We start from the raw sequence: 21752 nt of genomic DNA, 5'->3' as shown, positions 1-21752 counted from the left end.
ATAGACATTACAAGTTTAATCATCAAGCGTAGATTGATTTATGTGTAGAAATAGGAGGAAGAGTATGTGTGTAGTGTAAGAGTGAACGAGGAGGAAGAGGAAGAGCAGGTGTGGAGAGTGTTGCCAATGCTGGATCTGCTTTGGGGTTTTTCCCTTCGCCTGCAGAGATGACATTGGGTACTTCTCAATTCTTATTTGTGCATCCTCGTTTCCTCTCCTCGTGTCTCAGCTCCTCCCCTGTAGGATACGAGGGAAGGCTGCAAGGAAAGACAATGAGGACGGAGGAATCGAATTAAAGCTTTTTTATACATTGGTATACTTGATCACTCGAGCGTCACTTCATAGCGTCATCAGCAGCGCTCAAAGTATCTGCCCTTATGTTGTATTAGTTTGGTTATTTAAGAAATTCATAATAAATAATAATAAAGCAAGATACCTTAAAGTGTGGAGAAGGAGGATAGTTCATATTTTACTGTATGTTGAATGACATATTTATGTCTTCGTGTCAGTTTATGGTTTAAAATGGAATTTGCAGAGAGTTGTGACTCTCACTTAATTCTTGCTGAGAAGCAGAAATAAACCCTTTTAATCCTATATATTGTATATAACCACTTGAGAAATGTATCTAATTTTCCCATCTCATGAATTTCCTTTTATGTGGTTTGGCCAATGTATTTATTCTCTCTTTTAAACTCTTTTGGATTAATGTTTCAGACTTGCATACTATGGTTAACCAAAATCATGTGTAGCATGTTTAGTCTCTATAAACTCCAATCTTCGTCCCCCATTTATTAATTTACATTACATTTTGCTGATGGTTTGCTCAAGGCTGTTGATCTGCTGAATTTCAAACAATGTTATATCTAATTGCTTTCCTGTATTCTGCTTCAGCTCTCTTTCCCTTGGTAAACTGTATGCATGTATGTATGTGTATTTTAGAGTAGTTTAAATGTTAAGTCTAGTTAATAAAGTCTTGTTCATGTCACATGTAGAGTTGTCCGTGTCTCAAGCTCATATACTGGAGTCCCTAATCATAGATTTTGACTACAGACTCTGAATAGAACTGTACAGTAAGAAAGACATTGCCCATACCCCGGAAATGTACATTTCTTAGAATTAATAAACAATTGACACTGAGTGTTCACGGCACAAACAGGTTAATTGGTTGTAATATTAATTTTACTACATTAAGTTAATTATATTAACTGATCCAAATATTACAAGTTAACAAGTTATGATTGATTATTAATATTTCTTTAGAGCTAATTTGCTACAACTGCAATCCTGTGTTTGATCAGTACTATTGGAGATTAGTTTGGAGAAAAACACAAGGTCATACATTCAGAGCCAGAACCCAGACTCAAAACCCCTAAGAGCTAAAGATTTATAACTATTGATTTTTTTATTGAGTTATCTCAAGTTACAATTTTGCATGTGCCAAACATGTTAAAGTATTTTAAGAATACAGTTAATGAAGAGCTGCACTTTTCTACAGATCCTCAGCTGCTGTGATCCACCCATACCGCCCCGAGATTTAATCGCTGTTAAAGCTCTGAATCTCCAGATCAGACAAGATGCTCCTGCAAGAGGACCAGATCAAAGTCAGATTCTTAAATGTTGTAATTCATCTAAAACGTCCACGTATGTTTAGACGTACTTGTGCTGCTGTGAGAGCTCGAACTCCTGCTGGATCCTCTGGATGAGTGTGTGTGTGTCGGGCAGACAGAAGCCAGCGGAGATCTTCACCAGCTCCACGGCCTGATCCACATCCCCGCTCTCCTTCACACACGTCAGGAACCGGTTCAGCAGAGCCACGCTGACACACACACACACACACACACACACACACACACACACACACACACACACACACACACACACACACACACACACACGTTAGTCTGAACCAGAGACTGTATAAAATATGTTCGTAGTGTGCGTGACGTAGTGTTTCTGAAGAGCATTTTTGAAGCCCAAAGTGGGCGGAGCCGGCCGTCGCCATCTTGAATAACCGAAAATGTGCAGCGAGGCGGATTAGCTGAGGTGACGCGACGCTAACAGACAAACGGCTAGTAGTGACATCAGCGGCAATCCACCTGTAACTCAAGTGGCCACGCCCTTAATTATGCACAACTTTAAGGCTTAATATAATTTAAATGGATGAGTTATAAAAAAAAATCACCCCCTTCCAGTTTTCATGAAGGGAAAAATTAGCTTTATGGACCAAAACCACTTTTTGCACCAGGATGTAAACATTTTTTTTCTGCTGTAAAGTTGGGCATTTTAACATGCGGGTCTATGGGATTGACTCTCTTTAGGAGCCATATTGGCACATTATAAAAATCTTAATGCTTGTGAAGCAAAATCACAAATGGCTGGAAAATGAGCGGGATCTTACCTGGGAACTCTATTGTGGGTTTTGAAGAGTTTCAGTGTCTCCCTGAATGAAGAGAAGTGAAAGGAACAGATCCGAGTTTATAACTCCATTTTCACATTACAGAAATGACATTACCATTAGAGTGTAAACATTCCCTCATGTCATGATTCGATACATATCATGATACTGAACTCACAATACAATATTATTGCAATGGGATTAAGATTAAGAAAAAAGGTTCTGTTGATTAAAATGCTAAATTTGGTGTTACATTGTGTGTGTAAATGAATAGTGTTGGACTTGTTGCTGAAACCCAAAGCACAGGACAATAGAGAGACCAGAATAACAATATTCATGATTCTGAAGATGAAAACACTGAATTATTTTAGATGAATATACTTGAACTCTTTCACTGACTAGATATATTTAAAATAATGTAGGACACTTTTACTGGTAACATCAGACATCTGGCATTATCAGGACACACAAATATTCCCCATTGCATTATTATACATTATATTCAACATATTGATGCATATTTGTTTTGCGATATATTGTGACACCGGTAGTTACCAGGCGTCCGGTGTCCTGTGAGCCGCGAGCAGAACCGAGATGACGTCGCTGAGAGAACCGGCCGTCCAGCTCATCAGAGACTTCCCTCGGTCACCGGTGCTGTACATGCTCTTAATGTCCAGCGCACAGTCGGCCAGCGAGTCCTGCACCTGAAACACACACACACACACACACACACCATTACTGCAGACCCACACTGACATGCACACTACATGTGCAAACTCATTCATGCATTTCTCAATTAACTAAAAAGAAAAAAAGAGAAGAGATTGGCTTCCAATGACAATGCATGGAATTTTAACACCGAAAACAGAAGTAAGACTTATATCAACCAGTGCAGATCATGTGTCACCAATGCTACATTTTTCTGTCAATAATTTGTTAACAAACAAGTATTCATTACTTCAATGAGCTCATTATTTTTGCCTTCAATTATTACATTGTTTGAATGCCTTGCATTATTACATTAATGCATTGCATTATTGGATTGCATTACATTAATGCATTTGAATTATTACATTATTGCATTGTTTTTTTCATAAATTATTGAATTGTTTAATACATTTTTAGCTAACTGTGATTTGTATTAGTACATTTCTGAAATACATAACTTAGTTTCCTCTGATAACAGATCACTCTAAATTGTAATGTGGACTTGAAACAATGTGTATTGTGTGAAAAGTGCTATACTGTACAAATAAATAAATGTGAATTGAACTAGTGATGCGGTTGTACCTGCGGACTGTGTGTTTCTCTGGCCATCAGTGCCAGCAGATCCTCCACCAGCTTCTGTCTGTTCGCGTGGCCCAACGTTTTGATATCTGTGCAACAACACATTATTGATATTAATAATGCTTTGAGTCGATGTGATGCCAGAATAAAACCCGATACTGCTAAATCTAGTGGCACAAACAACACCTCTTCAGAGATCACTGTAAAGGCCTGATCAGACCAAGAGCGAGAACTATAGTGGCGTTTACACCAATGCACAATAATGTTCGCTGCAGTTTTGTGTCTGTCGCTTTAAATGCTCTGGCTCTTTAAAGCAGGATGCATTCTGATTGGCTGCCAATGATTTTATCAATCATCCATTAATCTTCATTAAGTTTTTACGCTCGCTGGAGGTGGTTTGTGACTTGTGCGAAAAAGAGTTAATGTGAATATAGGGAGATAGAAACGCATTTTTCCAAATATATTCTGACGTGGCAAACATTAAATGCAAAATGTCCCACATATCTGGAAACATGTCACATGTTCCTGTGGCGAAATGCTGGAGTCTGAAGGTTTTAAATTCCCCTGTGGTGAAAATCCAGCTTTTAATGTTGTTTATATGTCTATGTGGTGTTTTTAATACGCTTTAAGACAAACCATGTGTAAATTCATAAGTCGACAGCATTGCTGAGTATTTTCTGCTTAAATCTGCAGTGAACCAAAGACAGTCTCAAAAACACGCTTTGAAATCGCTGGTGTTTCTGACGTCACAAACTACCTTGTAACCAATCAGATCAACGTGTGATCGTCAACGAGTGGATCTCTGAGTGAGTGAGTGAGTGACTGGAGGCGGGGCTCATTTGCATATTCATAGAACCACGCATACTAAATGAAGCAAGGGTGTCGAGTTACATTCAAGATATTTCAAGGAAATAACATTTAAATATGTCATTTTAGTGATCAAAGATGAATTTTAAAGGATACAATTATTGACTACAGGGGGACTTGTTCATACCAACTGCTAAATCATCTGTAACCATGGGTAATATGTTGATACTTGAACTGATGTTTATAGGAAACCCCATCCACCCCTCCGTTTTCTTTTATCTATGCGGTTTTGTAAAATTGTTTTATTAATGTTGCTTTAATTTCTTTGTTTTTATGTTTATGTGTGTGACTGTGTTAACGTGCTGTGCAAACCAAATCTTCTGAGGGATAAATAAACTGAGCTGGCTAATCAGCTGTTTCCAGTGATGGCGTTTTATTTACTAGGTTATACCAGCGTCATCCGCTCAAACAACTCGATGGAAACGCACCTAATTTGCTTTTTTTTTTTGCGAACTTTGAAAAGATTCGCTTCACGTTTGAATGGAAACCCAGCTAATGACACAAAGTTTGGTCTTGCAGAGCGTGTCTTATGTGCTGCAAATACAGATGATCACGTCCATTCTGTCACGTTTTTCAGGTGTTCTCCTCCAACCACTGTCTATCAACTGTTTTGATTTATGATGATTTTTGGCCAAACTATTCAGAAGTTATAAGCAAAAATTGACATTTTCATATCTCCTGACCACTAGGTGGCACTGTGCCAAAATATTGCAGGTATTCTCAAGTCATGGTTGTCATAACACACACCAAGTTTGGTCAGAACGCACTAAAGCGTTGTGGAGATAAAGCCTCACGTTCACTCTGGCGTGCTCTTCATCACATTCGTTCGTGATATTCAAGAACAGTTTGACGAATAAACTTGAATTCCCTAACTTTTTGTCACAATGGTCTAAAGATGATCTGGTTCAATTGTCGTAAAAAACGAATACGTGAAAAAGTAAAATTTTCCTGCCATTTTCGAATTTCTGAAAAACCTAATGGCAGAATTTAGTGATGGTTCAAAGCTTATTAGCATAAATGAGTGCAAATTTGGACAGGTGGTGGCGCTACAGGGTTTGAGTTAAAGTCTCCAAATTGGCTGTGGTAAATGTTCAGACGGTCCTCTATCTGTGTGCCAAATTTCACAAGTTTCCCACAAGCGGATCTATGGGATGCCATAGGCTCAAGAGAAGAAGCATTACAATAGGTGACAGTGCTTGGCCCATAATGAATAAATCAGTCAATCACCTTTCCATATTTGCGGGATGAGATCTAATCTGTTTTCTGTATCCAGCGCTCGGAGAAGATCCGTCATGGCGTTAGAACTGGGGTAGTACACCTGAAACCAGATCAGTGATGTCACATCCTGTGTGCGTTCACATGAGGCAGTGCATGAGTGTGTGTTACTCACTGAGGGAATCAGATCTCTGTACCACTTCATCATCACGTCCACATGCTCCATCAGACAGAGCAGACTGAAGAAGCGCGCGCTGAAACACACACACGTCAGCAGAACACCTCAATCATGACGAGCTCACTGCGTTACTGCAATTATAGCTGGCACTTCTATTCACAAAGACTGAAACGATCATCAAATCATAATGTTGCCCTATAAATAAAGCTGATCCGCCAGTGTGACTCAACGAGCTATTCGTTTTCAAGACATCAAGAAAATAACGTAACATTTATTTTATAACAAGAAAATCAAAGGTAAGAGCTCTTTTCAGTCGCTGTTTTCTTTTCATCATGATTATTTTATTTTTTCCCTTTACACACCGCTGTAATATCATGAAAAATGACAACATATACTGAACATTTATGGTCTGAGGCCGGTTTCACGAAGCTATTTTAGACCGGTCTATAGTGTTAGACAAGTCTAAAATTTGCTCATAGACTAGTCTAATGCAAGACTGACTTAATTTAGACCAAACAAATTAGACACCTTAACCCAGGCTAACTCAGGCTCTGTTACCTTGGCAACCAGCAGTAACAATCAGTTACATTACAAACAGCCAAAAGAAAAGGGAAAATGCTCATAATTTGTGGTTTGCTGACGGCGTTATGGAGAGAGCTATGAGGAGGGAAAGGGTTTTTAGGGACCACAGTAATACTGGAAATATATAATAATGAGGACTTTTCTTTTCTGTACGTCTTTAACGCTCCGCTCAATGGTCGGATTAACGCGGTTAACTGTCGTAGTAATCTTTTTCCAAATTAAACATTTCTTCTTGTTACTACATTCTCCGCTAAATTTCCCAAGTAAAATGTGCTTGTAACTGTTATACTCCTCCAACACACACATGTTTTCCGCTTGGGTAAACTGCACTGAGCGGTTGAATGCGCTTACTCGATCCGCCATGTTCTTTGTTTTGAAAAGTGTCTTATTTTACCCAGAATGCATTGCAGTGTAGTCCTACTTAAGATAGTCAGAGTCTTAAGTGCTTGTGCAACGGTCTGATTTAGATGTCTATCTGAAGTCTGACTATCTACTATATCTAAGCCATAGTCGAAGTCTATCTTTGTGAAACCGGCCCCTGTTCTCAACATTTAATCTCATTAAATTGATCATTTAATTAATTATTTAATTGAATCCCATTAATAATTCACTGGAATACAAAAAGAATCTCTAGTTTTTTTCTCCTCAAATTCTCACGTCTCTTTTCTGGTTTGTTTTCACAATTTATTATCTGTCAAAATTACGGAAACCACTTTGAAATTACGCAACGCTGAAGTTAATGAACATTTTTGATTAAGGCAACATGTTACATAATACAGATATAGCCTATATTACAGCAGTGATTGCCGTGGAAAGAATCGTGCTTTTGGGATATTCATGGTGTTGAAAGAACCTCGTTGCTTGTATACTTTTAAATGTGCTTTTAATGCTCAATGGTTGAAGGGTGAGTGGAATAATGTCATCATTGTACCCAGTTTAAACATTTATCTATTATTGCGTCTATAGAGCGAGTCTTTCACTGATTGTTTACAGCGTAACGGAAGTTACACTCATAATCCGTCATGGGTCGCAGGAATACTGTGGATTGAGTTTAACGAGGCTTTGATGGAAGAGTTGATCGGGAAAGCTCTTAGTGAATGAGTCTGCAGGAATATACTCACTAGTAGATGTTCTGCTTTACATCGTTTCCCATAAGTCTCCAGTTCTCCCCGACTCCCAGCAGCTCATGGACCCTGTACGCCTGCTCAATGTCCTTGGTCTCAAGACACTGTAGACAGAGATGCCATACACGGTCACACTTCATAATTATGTGGCATATAGCATAAAGCCCATCACGTTTGAGCGCACTTACGATTCTCATAGCAGTGATGAAGAACTGTGCTGAAAACAAGAGCAGTACAGCTGTGATTCAGAAACTCTGACGGTACATGCAGAGGTGTAATGCTTAGGGTCAGTCCTGATACACACACTTGCTGTGTTGGCCAATCGAAAGCGCATTCGTGTGACAGGAAGTAAGTGTGCCAGACTGATCACATGTCTGATAAATGCCAAAGCGGAGTACACTGAACACTTTAACCTTCTCATAACATCCACTGCAGCATCAGCTCTTTCTCATAGTCTGAAACAGTTTGATAAAGGATTCGGTCTCTCTAAACCCCGCCTTTCCGAGAGCCTGCTCTGCTCTGATTGGTCAGATGGCCCAGTCTGTTGAGATTGGTCTGCTCTGCTCTGATTGGTCAGATGGCCCAGTCTGTTGTGATTGGTCTACTCTGCTCTGATTGGTCAGATAGTCTAGTCTGTTGTGATTGGTCTACTCTGCTCTGATTGGTCAGATGACCCAGTCTGTTGTGATTGGTCTGCTCTGCCCTGATTGGTCAGATGGCCCAGTATGTTGTGATTGGTCTACTCTGCTCTGATTGGTCAGATGGCCCAGTCTGTTGTGATTGGTCTACTCTGCTCTGATTGGTCAGATGACTCAGTCTGTTGTGATTGGTCTACTCTGCTCTGATTGGTCAGATAGTCTAGTCTGTTGTGATTGGTCTACTCTGCTCTGATTGGTCAGATGACCCAGTCTGTTGTGATTGGTCTGCTCTGCTCTGATTGGTCAGATGACCCAGTCTGTTGTGATTGGTCTGCTCTGCCCTGATTGGTCAGATGGCCCAGTATGTTGTGATTGGTCTGCTCTGCTCTGATTGGTTAAGATGTCCCAGTCTGTTTTGATTGGTCTACTCTGCTCTGATTGGTCAGATGGCCCAGTCTGTTGTGATTGGTCTGCTCTGCCCTGATTGGTCAGATGGCCCAGTATGTTGTGATTGGTCTACTCTGCTCTGATTGGTCAGATGGCCCAGTCTGTTGTGATTGGTCTACTCTGCTCTGATTGGTCAGATGACTCAGTCTGTTGTGATTGGTCTACTCTGCTCTGATTGGTCAGATGACCCAGTCTGTTATGATTGGTCTACTCTGCTCTGATTGGTCAGATAGTCTAGTCTGTTGTGATTGGTCTGCTCTGCCCTGATTGGTCAGATGGCCCAGTATGTTGTGATTGGTCTACTCTGCTCTGATTGCTCAGATGTCCCAGTCTGTTGTGATTGTTCTACTCTGCTCTGATTGGTCAGATGTTCCAGTCTGTTGTGATTGGTCTACTCTGCTCTGATTGGTCAGATGGCCCAGTCTGTTGTGATTGGTCTACTCTGCTCTGATTGGTCAGATGGCCCAGTCTGTTGTGATTGGTCTACTCTGCTCTGATTGGTCAGATGGCCCAGTCTGTTGTGATTGGTCTGCTCTGCTCTGATTGGTCATATGACCCAGTCTGTTGTGATTGGTCTACTCTACTCTGATTGGTCAGATGGCCCAGTCTGTTGTGATTGGTCTGCTCTGCTCTGATTGGTCAGATGAACCAGTCTGTTGTGATTGGTCTACTCTACTCTGATTGGTCAGATGGCCCAGTCTGTTGTGATTGGTCTGCTCTGCTCTGATTGGTCATATGACCCAGTCTGTTGTGATTGGTCTACTCTACTCTGATTGGTCAGATGGCCCAGTCTGTTGTGATTGGTCTGCTCTGCTCTGATTGGTCAGATGACCCAGTCTGTTGTGATTGGTCTACTCTACTCTGATTGGTCAGATGAACCAGTCTGTTGTGATTGGTCTACTCTACTCTGATTGGTCAGATGGCCCAGTCTGTTGTAATTGGTCTGCTCTGCTCTGATTGGTCATATGACCCAGTCTGTTGTGATTGGTCTACTCTACTCTGATTGGTCAGATGGCCCAGTCTGTTGTGATTGGTCTGCTCTGCTCTGATTGGTCAGATGACCCAGTCTGTTGTGATTGGTCTACTCTACTCTGATTGGTCAGATGACCCAGTCTGTTGTGATTGGTCTGCTCTGCTCTGATTGGTCAGATGACCCAGTCTGTTGTGATTGGTCTGCTCTGCTCTGATTGGTCAGATGACCCAGTCTGTTGTGATTGGTCTGCTCTGCTCTGATTGGTCAGATGACCCAGTCTGTTGTGATTGGTCTACTCTACTCTGATTGGTCAGATGACCCAGTCTGTTGTGATTGGTCTACTCTGCTCTGATTGGTCAGATGGCCCAGTCTGTTGTGATTGGTTTACTCTTCTCTGATTGGTCAGATGAACCAGTCTGTTGTGATTGGTCTACTCTGCTCTGATTGGTCAGATGACCCAGTCTGTTGTGATTGGTCTACTCTACTCTGATTGGTCAGATGACCCAGTCTGTTGTGATTGGTCTACTCTGCTCTGATTGGTCAGATGACCCAGTCTGTTGTGATTGGTTTACTCTTCTCTGATTGGTCAGATGACCCAGTCTGTTGTGATTGGTCTACTCTGCTCTGATTGGTCAGATGACCCAGTCTGTTGTGATTGGTCTACTCTACTCTGATTGGTCAGATGAACCAGTCTGTTGTGATTGGTCTACTCTACTCTGATTGGTCAGATGGCCCAGTCTGTTGTGATTGGTCTGCTCTGCTCTGATTGGTCATATGACCCAGTCTGTTGTGATTGGTCTACTCTACTCTGATTGGTCAGATGGCCCAGTCTGTTGTGATTGGTCTGCTCTGCTCTGATTGGTCAGATGACCCAGTCTGTTGTGATTGGTCTACTCTACTCTGATTGGTCAGATGACCCAGTCTGTTGTGATTGGTCTGCTCTGCTCTGATTGGTCAGATGACCCAGTCTGTTGTGATTGGTCTGCTCTGCTCTGATTGGTCAGATGACCCAGTCTGTTGTGATTGGTCTGCTCTGCTCTGATTGGTCAGATGACCCAGTCTGTTGTGATTGGTCTGCTCTGCTCTGATTGGTCAGATGACCCAGTCTGTTGTGATTGGTCTACTCTGCTCTGATTGGTCAGATGGCCCAGTCTGTTGTGATTGGTTTACTCTTCTCTGATTGGTCAGATGACCCAGTCTGTTGTGATTGGTCTGCTCTGCTCTGATTGGTCAGATGACCCAGTCTGTTGTGATTGGTCTGCTCTGCTCTGATTGGTCAGATGACCCAGTGTGTTGTGATTGGTCCGCTCTGCTCTGATTGGTCAGATGACCCAGTCTGTTGTGATTGGTCCGCTCTGCTCTGATTGGTCAGATGACCCAGTCTGTTGTGATTGGTCTGCTCTGCTCTGATTGGTCAGATGACCCAGTCTGTTGTGATTGGTCTGTTCTGCTCTGATTGGTCAGATGACCCAGTCTGTTGTGATTGGTCTGCTCTGCTCTGATTGGTCAGATGACCCAGTCTGTTGTGATTGGTCTGCTCTGCTCTGATTGGTCAGATGACCCAGTCTGTTGTGATTGGTCTGCTCTGCTCTGATTGGTCAGATGACCCAGTCTGTTGTGATTGGTCTGCTCTGCTCTGATTGGTCAGATGACCCAGTTTGTTGTGATTGGTCTGCTCTGCTCTGATTGGTCAGATGGCCCAGTCTGTTGTGATTGGTCTACTCTGCTCTGATTGGTCAGATGACCCAGTCTGTTGTGATTGGTCTGCTCTGCTCTGATTGGTCAGATGACCCAGTCTGTTGTGATTGGTCTGCTCTGCTCTGATTGGTCAGATGACCCAGTTTGTTGTGATTGGTCTGCTCTGCTCTGATTGGTCAGATGGCCCAGTCTGTTGTGATTGGTCTGCTCTGCTCTGATTGGTCAGATGACCCAGTCTGTTGTGATTGGTCTGCTCTGCTCTGATTGGTCAGATGACCCAGTCTGTTGTGATTGGTCTGCTCTGCTCTGATTGGTCAGATGACCCAGTTTGTTGTGATTGGTCTGCTCTGCTCTGATTGGTCAGATGGCCCAGTCTGTTATGATTGCGCTGTTGTGCAGAGATTAGTAAGTGTATTTTGTAAAACATTTGTAACTCCTTTTTAATCACTTAATGAGAAGCACCACAATTCAATTTGATCATCCGATACTGAACAGACATTTAGAAAAAAAATGTAAGTGTGACGTACTGAAAATAAAAATGTGTAAATAAAAGCTCCGTAAAACCTTTACTTGCATTTATGTGGGACCCTTGCAGTCTTCACGCCCACTCGAACACTTGGGCCAAATACAGGAAATAAATTTTGTAAATAGACGAGTGTTCAAGTGCAAAGATTACAAGTGTGTGTATTAGGACAGACCCTATTCAGCAAACCCCACTGTAATAATGAGCAGATACCATCATCAGGGTCCTGAGGGGTAAAGCTCCTCCCCGACACCTCGTACATCACTTCCTGTAGAATGTCTTTTTGGCCCTGAACTGGGGCACCTGCAGAGCAAAGCATGATGGGAAATGCATGATCATGTGTTCCTATGTACATGTATGCATATTTTACTAGCTCATTTATTTAGAGATTTGTTATTGTAAGACATCAAATGACCTGTTTTATAAAATATGCTGAGCACGTGAGCGTAAGAGGCTAGACAGGGGTCTGAAAGCAGAAGAAAAAGAATCCGTTACACACCAAAATAAATTAGCATACACCACTTAATTTCCGTAGAAGCAGGAATAAATGAATATCACTGATCGGACCGATGTTGAGAGCCTTCATCTCACTGATCACAGGAAACGCCTGAGATTTCCCCAGAGCGCCACAGCGTCTCAAAGCCTTCAGCACGGCGTTAAACGTCAGGAGGTTCGGCTTGACCTTCTGCTCCGCCATCTGCTTCAGAAGATCCTGCAACACACACACACAAACACACACACACAAACACACACACACACACACACACACACACACACACACACACACACACACACACACACACACACACACACACACACACACACACACACACACACACACACACACACACACACACACACACACACACACACACACACACACCTCAAGAAACTGGCTTTGCTGATGAGCTAGTGCTGGGTGGTATGACCAAAAATTTACATCACAGTATTTTTCACTATTATACCAGTTTCACGGTATATGATGGTGTTTTTTTTTTTCCTGCATGACTGTGTTAAACACATTTTCTACTGATTGAGAGAGGAAATACTTCAGTAGATTGACTTAGAACGCCCTATTTTACTGTCATGAGTGAATATTGTAGAAAAATACACTTAAAAATAGTATTACGCAATGCTGAGGTTAATGAACATTTTTGATTTAGGCAAAGTTTGATCAAGGATAAGTTACTTAATACAGATATTAGCCTATATTATGAATGATCAAAATAAACATAAAATAACACAAAAAAAAGAAAGTGGCTTTGCAACAAAATCACAAGTCACGTACCACTATCAGCTCCCATTTTTCATTGTATTTCTCTTGTACTTCTGGGGCGGCAGCGATCAGGGCGTTGAAGATGTGCACATCAGCTACAGGAACAAAACATACATGCAGTCTTCTTTAAAAACAAAACAAAATCCTAGTTATTGAACAAGCGTCTAAAGCATAAAGCAGGCCTCACCTGTCAGCCGGCTGTTCAGCAGGTCCGTGTAGGTGCTGAACGCTTTCGCATAAGCGCCATACTGTCAAATCAAACACACACACACACACACATCTTCTGCCATCAGACTAGTAGATGCACCGATATGAAGATTTTGGCTGATAACCAATAACTCTTTATATTTAAAGCCGATAACCGATATATTGGCCGATAAATCTGAATCCAAATTTTTTTTATAATTTTTGCGAGCCTGATTACAAAAACAAAAGCACCATTAAAAGCCACATCACAAACACACAATGATAATGATCTCATTATAATTATATGTGGCCTATATGACAGACTTGCGCTGCTCATGTACTTTACTGTATTTTCCTTTTTTGAAGTGATTCCAATCATATTTCAAACATTTTAAAATCATCATGTTGATCAGTGCATCTGAAGTGTCTCAGCTGAAGGAAACAATACATTATTTATCGGCTTTAATAAATCGGCCAAATTTTCTTATCAGGCCAATAACATATAAAATGAACATATATGGGCCGATACCGATATGCATAGAGAAATGCATGAGCAGACGTTCCCGCACACGTTACCTTCACCATGCCTCGGATCAGAGCGCTGTACGAGCGCGTGTTCGGCTCTGACAGCAGCGCAAAGATTCGCTCAGCGTTATTATTCTCTCTGTGGGAACAGACAGACACAGTGGCCGAATGACACGACAGTGTATCAGCTCGACTTCGTATTGTTATGCAGATACACTACTGGTTAAAACTGTTCAATACCTAGAATTATTTTGTTCACATTTGAATCGCATTTATTTGTGAAAAAAAAGGTAAAAAAATTATTGTGAAGTATTTTTATACTTTGATTTTCAGCGTCATTACTCAAGTCTTCAGTGTCACATGATCTTTTGTAATTTTATAAATGTCTTTACTGTAACTTTTGTTCAATTTGATGCATCCTTGCTGAATAAAAGTATGAATTTAATTTTTATTAAAATATTATTTACCCAATCTTTTTAATGGTAGTGTATCACGGTTTCCACAAAATAAGCAGCAGCACATGATTTCTTGAGCATCAAATCATGATATTATACTGATTTCTGAAGGATCATGTGACACTGAAGACTGGAGTAATGATGCTGAAAATTCAGCTTTGATCACAGGAACAAATTACACTTTACTATATATTCACATCGAAAAAAGCTGATTTACATTAGAATAATACTTCACAATATTACTGTTTTTACTGCATTTTTAATCAAATAAATGCAGCCTTGGTGAGCAGAAGAGACTAAAATATAGAAAAATCTTTATCCAAACTTTAGACCAGTTGTGTATAAACAGGTTTAATCAGAGACCGTGATCACTCACTTCCAAGGGGCCTTCAGTACATCTGAGGCTCTCGCTCCTCTTGCTTTTCTAGCCAGCGGCTCATCCTGGACGTCCTCCTGGGGTTTACATTCATACGGTGGAGGAAATCACCATTACACAGGGTCTCAGAAGGCTCACTGCTTTTATAAAACTCACTATCATCGGTTCAAGTCACATTTATTTTTTATTATTTATTTGATCCAAAAGGATTTTAGAGCTGAAACTATGTAAAAGACGATTTTTTTTAAAGAGTCTTGTTTTTGGGTTCTACCAGAGCAGGTTTTCCTGATTATTTTCCTCATATTCTCCATTGTTGCAGGTCCTCTCTTCCTAGTTAATCAGTAACGCTCCGTTTAGTTCCTGTGCTCTGATTGGTCGGCTGGATCAGTGTGTTGTGATTGGTCAAGGGCTTCTAGTGTGTTTGGGAAATATCCCGCCCCTTACCATAACCGCCAGTTTAACACACTACTAACTCAACCAGGCCCCGCCCCTTTATTCTCGACTGGAAACACTTTTTTTTTATTAAAAAAAAATTCATCAGAGGGTCCAAGAACCTAAGACTTTTGTCGAACTTGAACTACTAATACACACAAAAAAAGTTTAATTGATTCGAGGGAGTTGTTGTTGAAACTTTAAAAAGTAAATCCTTAAAAAAAATATGATTTGTCTACATTTGTATCTGAATGCATACAGAAAAACTGACTTTAGGAACCAGTGGAAGACCATCCTCCATATAGAGCTATAAGGCCATCTAGAGTCATGAAATATCAGCTTATATTATTTATTTTCCACAAGAGGTCGGCAAAGACACACAATGTAAGATATTTTAAGCTGAATTAAAAGGTTTATGCATGAAATTGTGTTATTTTAAATTTTAAATTGAAAGAATATGAAGAATGGGCTTGTCTTAAATGATTGTTTATTTATTATAAATTGATAAAATCTATTAATTTAAAGTTAAATAAAAAAGTCTTCAAAAAATTACATTAAAAAAACAGAAAAAATAGTATCAAAATTAAATGAAATTAAATAAGATTTCTGGAAAATAAATAAATAAATAAATAAATAATAATTTTAGGGCTTCAGGTCATTTTGACCCGCAAGGGAAGGATGAGGAATATTGTGACGTGTTCGTTCCCGGATGGAACTTTCAGCGTTTCAGAAAGTTCAGAAATACTGAAATTAATATAGAGAAGAACTGGAGCTTTTTGCTTTTCATGCTCAAACAGCAACATTACACGCTAAAGACAGATGAAGATGTGAAAACAGCAGAATAGGACCCCTTTAAAAGCCCTTTCTCCACTACACCACGTGTGCAGGAATAGTAATGCGGGAATAGTGATGCAGGAATAGTGATGCAGGAATAGTGATGCAGGAATAGTGCTGCAAGAATAGTGCTGCAGGAATAGTGCTGCAAGAGTAGTGATGCGGGAATAGTGATGCGGGAATAGTGATGCAGGAATAGTGATGCAGGAATAGTGTTGCGGGAATAGTGATGCGGGAATAGTGATGCAGGAATAGTGATGCAGGAATAGTGCTGCAAGAATAGTGATGCAGGAATAGTGATGCAGGAATAGTGATGCAGGAATAGTGATGCAAGAATAGTGCTGCAGGAATAGTGCTGCAGGAATAGTGATGCAGGAATAGTGATGCGGGAATAGTGATGCAGGAATAGTGATGCAGGAATAGTGTTGCGGGAATAGTGATGCAGGAATAGTGATGCAGGAATAGTGCTGCAAGAATAGTGATGCAGGAATAGTGATGCAGGAATAGTGATGCAGGAATAGTGCTGCAGGAATAGTGCTGCAGGAATAGTGCTGCAGGAATAGTGCTGCAGGAATAGTGATGCAGGAATAGTGCTGCAGGAATAGTGCTGCAGGAATAGTGATGCAGGAATAGTAATGCGGGAATAGTGATGCAGGAATAGTGATGCAGGAATAGTGATGCAGGAATAGTGCTGCAGGAATAGTGTTGCGGGAATAGTAATGCGGGAATAGTGATGCAGGAATAGTGATGCAGGAATAGTGATGCAAGAATAGTGCTGCAGGAATAGTGTTGCGGGAATAGTGCTGCAAGAATAGTGCTGCAGGAATAGTGTTGCGGGAATAGTAATGCGGGAATAGTGATGCAGGAATAGTGATGCAGGAATAGTGATGCAGGAATAGTGATGCGGGTATAGTGCTGCAGGAATAGTGATAAAGGAATAGTGTTGCGGGAATAGTAATGCGGGAATAGTGATGCAGGAATAGTAATGCGGGATAGTGATGCAGGAATAGTACGGCGGGAATAGTGATGCAGGAATAGTGATGCAGGAATAGTGATTCAGGAATAGTGATGCAGGAATAGTGTTGCGGGAATAGTGATGCAGGAATAGTGATGCAGGAATAGTGCTGCAAGAATAGTGCTGCAGGAATAGTGTTGCGGGAATAGTAATGCGGGAATAGTGCTGCAGGAATAGTGATGCAGGAATAGTAATGCGGGAATAGTGATGCAGGAATAGTGATGCAGGAATAGTGATGCAGGAATAGTGCTGCAAGAATAGTGCTGCAGGAATAGTGCTGCAAGAGTAGTGATGCGGGAATAGTGATGCAGGAATAGTGATGCAGGAATAGTGTTGCGGGAATAGTGATGCAGGAATAGTGATGCAGGAATAGTGCTGCAAGAATAGTGCTGCAGGAATAGTGTTGCGGGAATAGTGCTGCAAGAATAGTGCTGCAGGAATAGTGTTGCGGGAATAGTAATGCGGGAATAGTGATGCAGGAATAGTGATGCAGGAATAGTGATGCAGGAATAGTGATGCGGGTATAGTGCTGCAGGAATAGTGATAAAGGAATAGTGTTGCGGGAATAGTAATGCGGGAATAGTGATGCAGGAATAGTAATGCGGGATAGTGATGCAGGAATAGTACGGCGGGAATAGTGATGCAGGAATAGTGATGCAGGAATAGTGCTGCAGGAATAGTGATGCAGGAATAGTGCTGCAGGAATAGTGATGCAGGAATAGTGCTGCAGGAATAGTGCTGCAGGAATAGTGTTGCGGGAATAGTGCTGCAAGAATAGTGCTGCAGGAATAGTGTTGCGGGAATAGTAATGCGGGAATAGTGATGCAGGAATAGTGATGCAGGAATAGTGATGCAGGAATAGTGATGCGGGTATAGTGCTGCAGGAATAGTGATAAAGGAATAGTGTTGCGGGAATAGTAATGCGGGAATAGTGATGCAGGAATAGTAATGCGGGATAGTGATGCAGGAATAGTACGGCGGGAATAGTGATGCAGGAATAGTGCTGCAGGAATAGTGCTGCAGGAATAGTGATGCAGGAATAGTGCTGCAGGAATAGTGATGCAGGAATAGTGCTGCAGGAATAGTGCTGCAGGAATAGTGATGCAGGAATAGTGCTGCAGGAATAGTGCTGCAGGAATAGTGCTGCAGGAATAGTGATGCAGGAATAGTGATGCAGGAATAGTGATGCAGGAATAGGGATTCAGGAATAGTGATGCAGGAATAGTGATGCAGGAATAGTGATGCAGGAATAGTGATGCAGAAATAGTGATGCAGGAATAGTGCTGCAGGAATAGTGATGCAGGAATAGTGATGCAGGAATAGTGATGCAGAAATAGTGATGCAGGAATAGTGCTGCAGGAATAGTGCTGCAGGAATAGTGATGCAGGAATAGTGATGCGGGTATAGTGATGCAGGAATAGTGATGCAGGAATAGTGCTGCAGGAATAGTGCTGCAGGAATAGTGATGCAGGAATAGTGATGCAGGAATAGTGATGCAGGAATAGTGATGCGGGTATAGTGATGCAGGAATAGTGCTGTGGGAATAGTGCTGCGGGAATAGTGCGGGAATAGTGCTGCGGGAATAGTGCTGCGGGAATAGGGATTCAGGAATAGGGATTCAGGAATAGGGATTCAGGAATAGGGATTCAGGAATAGGGATTCAGGAATAGGGATTCAGGAATAGGGATTCAGGAATAGTGCTGCAGGAATAGTGATGCGGGAATAGTGCTGCAGGAATAGTGATGCGGGTATAGTGATGCAGGAATAGTGCTGCGGGAATAGTGCTGCGCGAATAGTGCGGGAATAGTGCTGCGGCAATAGTGCTGCGGGAATAGTGCTTGTGGAATAGGGATTCAGGAATAGGGATTCAGGAATAGGGATTCAGGAATAGTGCTGCAGGAATAGTGATGCGGGAATAGAGCTGCAGGAATAGTGAGGCGGGAATAGTGCTGCAGGAATAGTGATGTGGGAATAGTGATGTGGGAATAGTGCTGCAGGAATAGGGATTCAGGAATAGTGATGCAATTATAGTGCTGCTAAAGCAACAGAGCATCTTAAACTGTGTTTACGGTGTGAGAGGCCTTACCGTCTCTTCAGACCTCTGGTGTGGGACGTTCTCTTGTGCGGGATCACAGTCTCCATAGAAGCAGATCAGCTCTAACAGCTCATTGGTCAAGTCCAAAGACACTGATGTACCTGCACAGAACACACTCGTCATCAGTCAGACACTCGGGCGCGCTCTCGCACACTCGGGCGCGCTCCCGGACACTCAGGCGCGCTCTCGCACACTCGGGCGCGCTCTTGCACACTCGGGCGCGCGCACGCAGACTTGCGCACACAGATGGACGTGGTGTGTGTGTCTCTCTCACCGGCCTGCTGTAGGTGGTCGTACAGATCCACAGCAGCTTTGACCTTCCTCAGCTGAACTCTCTCTGCGAGCGCAGCTTCAGACGCCTCCTCTATCTGAGCCTCTAGAGTCTCCGGCATCAGACACTTGCAACAGAACACAGCAGAGCTTCACAACATTTACACACACGCATGAGCAAAGCAAACCATCGGACACAAGCACTGGACACTCACGGGAATATGAGGGTGTGCGTAGTCTTTCTGGAAGTAATTTGGGTATTTGTTGATGAAATATTTGGCAGCATTTCTGCCTGACTCCTGGGACAAGGAGAATAATTTCTGTGCGGGAGAAATAAAGAAGTCAGTGTTTGTTTTAATGTAATGTTCACAACTTGCAGTATATACATTAACTCTTTCCCTGCCAGCGTTAAAAAAATAATAACAAAAACTTGCCAGCCACCAACAGAGTTTTTGACCATTTTCACAAAAATGTCATTGGCCACAGAATATTTTGTTGTATGAATATCTGAACATGAATATGTGAAAGAAAGAATTTTGTTTTTAAATTTTATTCTAGCTCCGGGCATTCTTTTTTTAATCAACACTTGGATGTGGGTAAGTTTCATAAAAAGCAACATTGAGCAAAAAGCTGAGAAAATTATGTTTTTCTCAAAGTCTTCGTCCGGATGGGATTCAGATCGATGATTAAAACACAGACGATAGATCGAGTTCATCAACACCTCAAAACTTCCGTTGGTTCCTCTAAATGGGTTCAACATTTCATTCAGTAACGTTAGCCAGTTTTGATTTATATGCCGATAGTGAACTTTTCTAATGGTTTGATAACCAGTTCAATCTTTAAGAGGTACTCACAAAGTCTAATGATGTTTTTGGAGCGAGATATGGATCATCCTGGAATCTGTAATCTGATGCTGTAGGATCCTAGACCACACACACACACACACAAACTTTGTTTACATGATATTAGATGACAAATAGGTTTATAACATGGATGTTGAAGTTGTCTGATTAACATACCCTGTTCACAGTTGATGCCAGTGCCTGTAAGACAGCCTCTTTACTCCTGATAATAATAATAAGAAACTTTATTTCTATCGCACTTTTAAAGGAGCTTCTCAAAGAGCAAAGGTAAAAATACAAGAAAATACAAAATAATTCAACAATAGTAATTTGTTGTATTAAAAAATAATATAGATCCGTGTGTCAATAGCATAAAAATGATACTTAATACCTAGAGTTCATAAAAGTTGGTCAAGCAGGAATAAATAAAGACTAAAAAGTAAAAAGTAAAGGTCCTAAAACTGAGCCCTGAGGGACGCCAGTCGAAACTGGTCCAATATCAGACCGGTATTGTGCGTCCGGTTAAATAAGTAAATTAAATAATTAATCAAATTAATTGACTGTGTGAATTAATGAGTTATAAAAAACACAAGTGATATTTGATGTGTTGATCAGAACAGTCCATACCATGTTTTCTTCTTTGGAATGACTATTTCTTCTAAAAAATATAATAAAAAGATTTATTTCTGATTAGAAGGCAGCTTAATTTAACAAAGCACATGAATTCTCCTATTAAAAGACAGAAATGAGTTGTCAAACCTAGTGAAGAAACGGCAGGTTGTTGGTCTGCAGCAGAATTCACAACAAAACTCCTGTAATCAAACCCCATAATGAGCTATTCCATTCTAATAATACATTTAATATTCTGGTAAAACTTGAAAAGTTATTAATCATATTCCGACGTGAGCTGACACATACAGCCCCTTGAAATGACCTAGAGACAATCAGTCATTTCTTTAAATGCATGGAAATGACAAAAATGTCATTTAATAAAAAGGCGCAAGTAAGCCTGTTCTTGTGCATTCATTTTACCTATTAGGCCATGAATTCTGCAGATGGATGCGCAATATTCTGTTACTCTTACAAGCATGATGCCTGAGAGCTCGCGAACAGGAGGACGCCATGACACCGAGTGCGTGATCGAAAACCATCCGCTTTCACCCTTCCTTCTAAACACCAGGAAGCGCTGAAGAAATCTCGGGCTGTCATTGGTCCATCCTGATCAGCGCTGAGAAAAGTAACAGTTATCATGTGACCTGACCGTTTAAATTCTACTTCAATCGCGGTGTGGAAAATAATTTACGTCTTGATAATGACACTGAGAAAGTTTAATAACCATTGAATTAAAATAAACAGCGAAGAGTTAAAAAATATATATTCTGAAAGTTTCAAATAAATTTCCATTCTACCAATCATTCGTTTTCTAAGGCCGGAATATACCATCTGATCAAAATATAATAATAATTAAAACTATTCGTCATACATACCCGTAGAATATTAATATGCAGGTATTTTACTA

The 21752-nt window shown here is 41.1% G+C and overlaps 1 protein-coding gene across 1 annotated transcript; it reads right to left on the bottom strand.

The window, feature by feature from the left end:
• Positions 1 to 1383: 1383 nt before the first annotated feature.
• Positions 1384 to 21423, bottom strand: ptcd3 (pentatricopeptide repeat domain 3). Its single transcript, XM_077217237.1, has 24 exons — positions 21266 to 21423; positions 20993 to 21045; positions 20861 to 20891; positions 20411 to 20456; positions 20246 to 20314; positions 19607 to 19711; positions 19396 to 19519; positions 19113 to 19222; positions 14746 to 14822; positions 13966 to 14053; positions 13391 to 13451; positions 13216 to 13298; positions 12495 to 12639; positions 12343 to 12393; positions 12141 to 12230; positions 7837 to 7865; positions 7646 to 7752; positions 5940 to 6018; positions 5777 to 5867; positions 3686 to 3771; positions 2951 to 3099; positions 2399 to 2440; positions 1658 to 1816; positions 1384 to 1580 (listed from the first exon to the last, which is right to left on the bottom strand). The coding sequence occupies exons 1-24, from the start codon at positions 21382 to 21384 to the stop codon at positions 1535 to 1537; spliced, it is 2040 nt and encodes a 679-aa protein (XP_077073352.1). The 5' UTR covers positions 21385 to 21423; the 3' UTR covers positions 1384 to 1534.
• Positions 21424 to 21752: the final 329 nt, after the last annotated feature.

The sequence above is a fragment of the Siphateles boraxobius genome, unplaced genomic scaffold, assembly GCF_051911475.1.
Source record: "Siphateles boraxobius isolate OS27281-9 unplaced genomic scaffold, OSU_SipBor_1 70, whole genome shotgun sequence".
In the NCBI taxonomy this organism is placed as follows: Eukaryota; Metazoa; Chordata; class Actinopteri; order Cypriniformes; family Leuciscidae; genus Siphateles; species Siphateles boraxobius.
Note: the sequence above shows the minus strand (reverse complement) of the source record. Positions and strands in the feature narration are given on the sequence as shown.